Source organism: Eimeria acervulina, genomic scaffold, assembly GCF_000499425.1.
Source record: "Eimeria acervulina Houghton genomic scaffold, Eah_scaff539, whole genome shotgun sequence".
Taxonomy (NCBI): domain Eukaryota; phylum Apicomplexa; class Conoidasida; order Eucoccidiorida; family Eimeriidae; genus Eimeria; species Eimeria acervulina.
The window spans coordinates 1-3,539 of record NW_013549743.1 but is presented as its reverse complement, the minus strand read 5'-3'; the positions used below and the strand labels follow the sequence as shown (position 1 = coordinate 3,539).

General features: G+C 49.9%; 1 protein-coding gene across 1 annotated transcript; it reads right to left on the bottom strand.

The window, feature by feature from the left end:
- Positions 1–3,375: 3,375 nt before the first annotated feature.
- Positions 3,376–3,469, bottom strand: EAH_00042010 (hypothetical protein; the record flags this gene model as incomplete). The annotated part of the gene is made up of 1 exon (XM_013395115.1): positions 3,376–3,469. A coding segment is annotated over one exon (94 nt), but the record flags the coding sequence as incomplete, so codon positions are not given.
- Between the last annotated feature and the right edge of the window lie 70 nt (positions 3,470–3,539).

Genomic DNA, 3,539 nt, shown 5'->3' with positions numbered 1-3,539 from the left:
TTTGTAGGCACACGAGAAGGGAGCTTCTCGATCCAGGAACGCCTTCTGGCTGTGCAGGGAGTTAGTCGGCAGCGCAGTACCATGAGCCCAGAGCAGTGTGTGGCTCACACAAAATTTTCAGCTTCAGGAAGTTCCATGAGAAATAATGATAAGACAAGATCGCTGATCGAGTGTAGTTGATAATGCTGTTTATAGGCATTTACGGGTTGCCTGCAGTTTCCTGGGAATGTGCTGCGCCAGCCATCTTCTGCATATTTCGGTTGCTTCGCTGTTTGGCCTTTTATGTACGGTTTGCTGTTTGTAGGCGCGAACCTCCAAAGGGCCGCACTGGTCGTAGGGGTGCTCGTGTGTCTACGCTACTTTGGGGCCGTGTAAGGGCTTCGAGCGTCCTCTGGAGTTATCTTCTAATCGCTTTGCTCGTGTTTCTGATTGGTTAGATGTTTCTTTTCTCGTTCTATTGCTGATGTTGATGACTTTCTCGTTGATTGCCGTTCTTTGCAAACACATTTGCTCTTCCCTGTTCTGCTACCTGCTGTTTCTTTTGCACTGGAGGCGGTGGCTCTACTGTATTCCTCTTGTTGCGTTTGATATATCGTTGTGAACAGTAGCAGCTGCATAATTCCCTACTCCTTGGCGCTTTGTTGCTGTTGTTGCAATTCTAATCATCGTTGGAGAGAGGGAAAGACCGTCTGTGGCGTTCCTTTTTGCCATATATTAGACTCGTGCTTAAGCGTAGCTATTGTGATTCTTGCTGGCACTTTAACCATTCCTGACTTGTGCTGTTATTTGTACTACGGCTACTTGCTGCCCTGCTTTTCACAGTTTCGCGGATCAGGTTGTTGCGACCCTGCTATTGTGCAGCTTCGCCTCCGTATTCGGCATTTTCTTGATATTCCGAAATTTAGGAGAGCGCAACGGCGGTGCTAGCGCATACTCCATTTTTAACAGAGGCGCCAATTACCTCTTAGGGGACCTCCGCCTTAACCGCATCGACCAGGAACTCCGCAACGCAGGTCCTCGCGCAAACCCCAAATCTTTACTAAGCCTGGAAATCGTCAACACTAGAATCCACAAAACCTCCTCCTCATCTCGCCCTAGCAAGCGTTGAGATTAAGCACGTGCATGCAAGCCTGTGTCTACTAGTGTGTGTGTTAATGGCTCTGCCCCCACCACGATGGGTGCGGCTTTTTGCTCCTGTTCGGCTTACATTTGGGTTGCTAGTTTTCATCCTGAAGCTTCTTGACCGTAAATTATGCAACATATTTTTCAGTTGTTGATGCCGCGGATACATGAGATTTGGCTTTGTGTGGGGTAGCTGTGCAACCAGCAGCCCTATTCTTTGCCACTTATTCCTTGCCGCTGTTGCTGTTGCTACTGTTTGTGTTGCTACTGCTGCTGCTGCTGACTGCACCTACAGATGCTGCGGTCGACGATGACGGGCGAGTTGTCGAGTACCGGCCCCCTCTGGAGCTGAGGTCACGCGACGCCAACAAGAAGTGTCCGTGTGGCTCAGGGAAAAAGCTGAAAAAATGCTGCGGTGTTTAGTACTAGAGGTATATCAGCAGCAGCAATAGCAGTAGCAGATACTGTTGCTGCGGAAGCCTTCTGCCGCGAACGCCGGCTTTTCATTGTAGCTTCCGGGGGGCACTGCTCCTGTGCGCATAGTGGGGCACGCATGAGGTTTGGAGCGCAGACGAAAGGCTTGTTGCTCTTGCACGCCTTATTTCAGATGTTTTTTGAGTTCTTCGCCAGCACATCTAACTTGGTTACGGAGGGTGGCCTACAAAGGCATGATTCTTTTGGCATCCGAGAAATGGGAATGAACTGTTACCTTTAAAAGTGCGTCTGTTGGTTCATTAGTATTCTGTCGTCTAGACTCTTTGCCCAGCTCTTCCTTTGCCTATTGTTCTTCCCCTCGCCTTTGTACCCATCTTTATACGTATATGTATGCACAATATATACATACATACATATATATGCCATATCCCCTAGCTGGTGTAGGATTGAAAAGTACAGTTAACATGCATAATCGCATACCTTCCATGCTCGTTGGTACCTCCGCTTGAGTAGGGAGCACCGAGCAGTTCGTCCGGCGTATGGACATGCAAGAGCTCACGTAGTTACACACAAATGAACGGCTTAGAAACTCACATATTCTCTTCTTTTATGCACGCTGATACCTACTGGATATATCATCATTTTCATATTTCAGGTTTCCTTGGGTAGAAGCCGGCTAGATAGGCACGCGAGCATGGTCGCCAGCGGCGCGGTTGGCGCAGTAACGTGGAACTTCGCTTAATTCGTAAATATAGGTGGCAGCAACAAAGTTTAGTCCTCCCCTTCAATGAAATATAAAATATTTAGACTTGGCTCGGTGAATAGGCACCTGAGAGTCACTGCTACCGATGGGGCTGCGGTGCGAGGCCCTGCAGAACCGGTGGACCTGCGGTCTTGGATTGGCAGGATCTGTCGATTTCAGAGGCCGAGACAGGCTGAAATTAGTAGTGCTTTAATATATTTGTTGAGAATGAAAGGAAGTTCTGCAAATTTCAGTCGACGGAACTTAGAGATCTAGAACCTTTCCTCCGCCGATTGTACCTTGAGCGGTCTGGGGTGCTGCAGAGAGTGAAGCAACGTATGCGGTTCGGCAGATTCTTTTGCGCAAAACACCCGGTTTGTTTATTAATATGTTTACTTGCGGTTTTGGTTTCGTGTAAGCGAGGACCTGTTTTTAGCCGCTGAGCGCCAGACAGACGTACGCTCGTCGGCTGTGTATTGGCCAACCATGACGGTCGCTGGTAGGCGTATCTCCTCAGAAAGGAAAGGCGATTTACTTCTGTGCTTTTTCCTGGGGATCTTCCTGCTGACTTGGAGTTCAAGTGCTGAACAACCACCCTCACAACAAAACCGCGCGAGTAGGTTGCGCCGGGCTGCCAGCCTGAACGTACTCGACTCGCACGTAGATGGACCTTTTCCTGGGCTACGAAGGACACGTTCGCTTTCCCCACAGTGAGTGTCCTTTCTGCAGAGACACCAACGCTCCCCTTTCTAGTCTTTCGCCGCTAAGTCTAGAGCGGAACAACCGAGCAGTTTGCGCTAGAGAGTCTCACCCATTTGTGCGTTATTGTGCGTGTGAGTGCTGCAGTATGGATCTAGAACCGACAGCCGAAGGTAAGACAGCACACCCCTAGTACTCTTTGCGCGTAGTCAGCTGTGGGCTCTTGGGGGCTAAAGTCCGTCTGGCCCCTAGCATGGAACTCGCCAGCACAGTCGTGTTTATGCGTCGTAGTTTCATTCTTAACGCAGACCAACAGCCCGACAGGCCACTGGCTTTGTTGTCCTTTGCGATTGTTGTGCCATTTGCGCAGAAGTGAGTTACGGTTGACAGTTTTGGGGGGACGGGGGGGGCGACGCCCACTTCGAGTCACCTCCACTGCGCTGACGGCAAGACGGCCTACGGCGTGTCAATCTGATAGCACACACACACACACACACACACACACACACACACACACACACACACACACACACACACACAC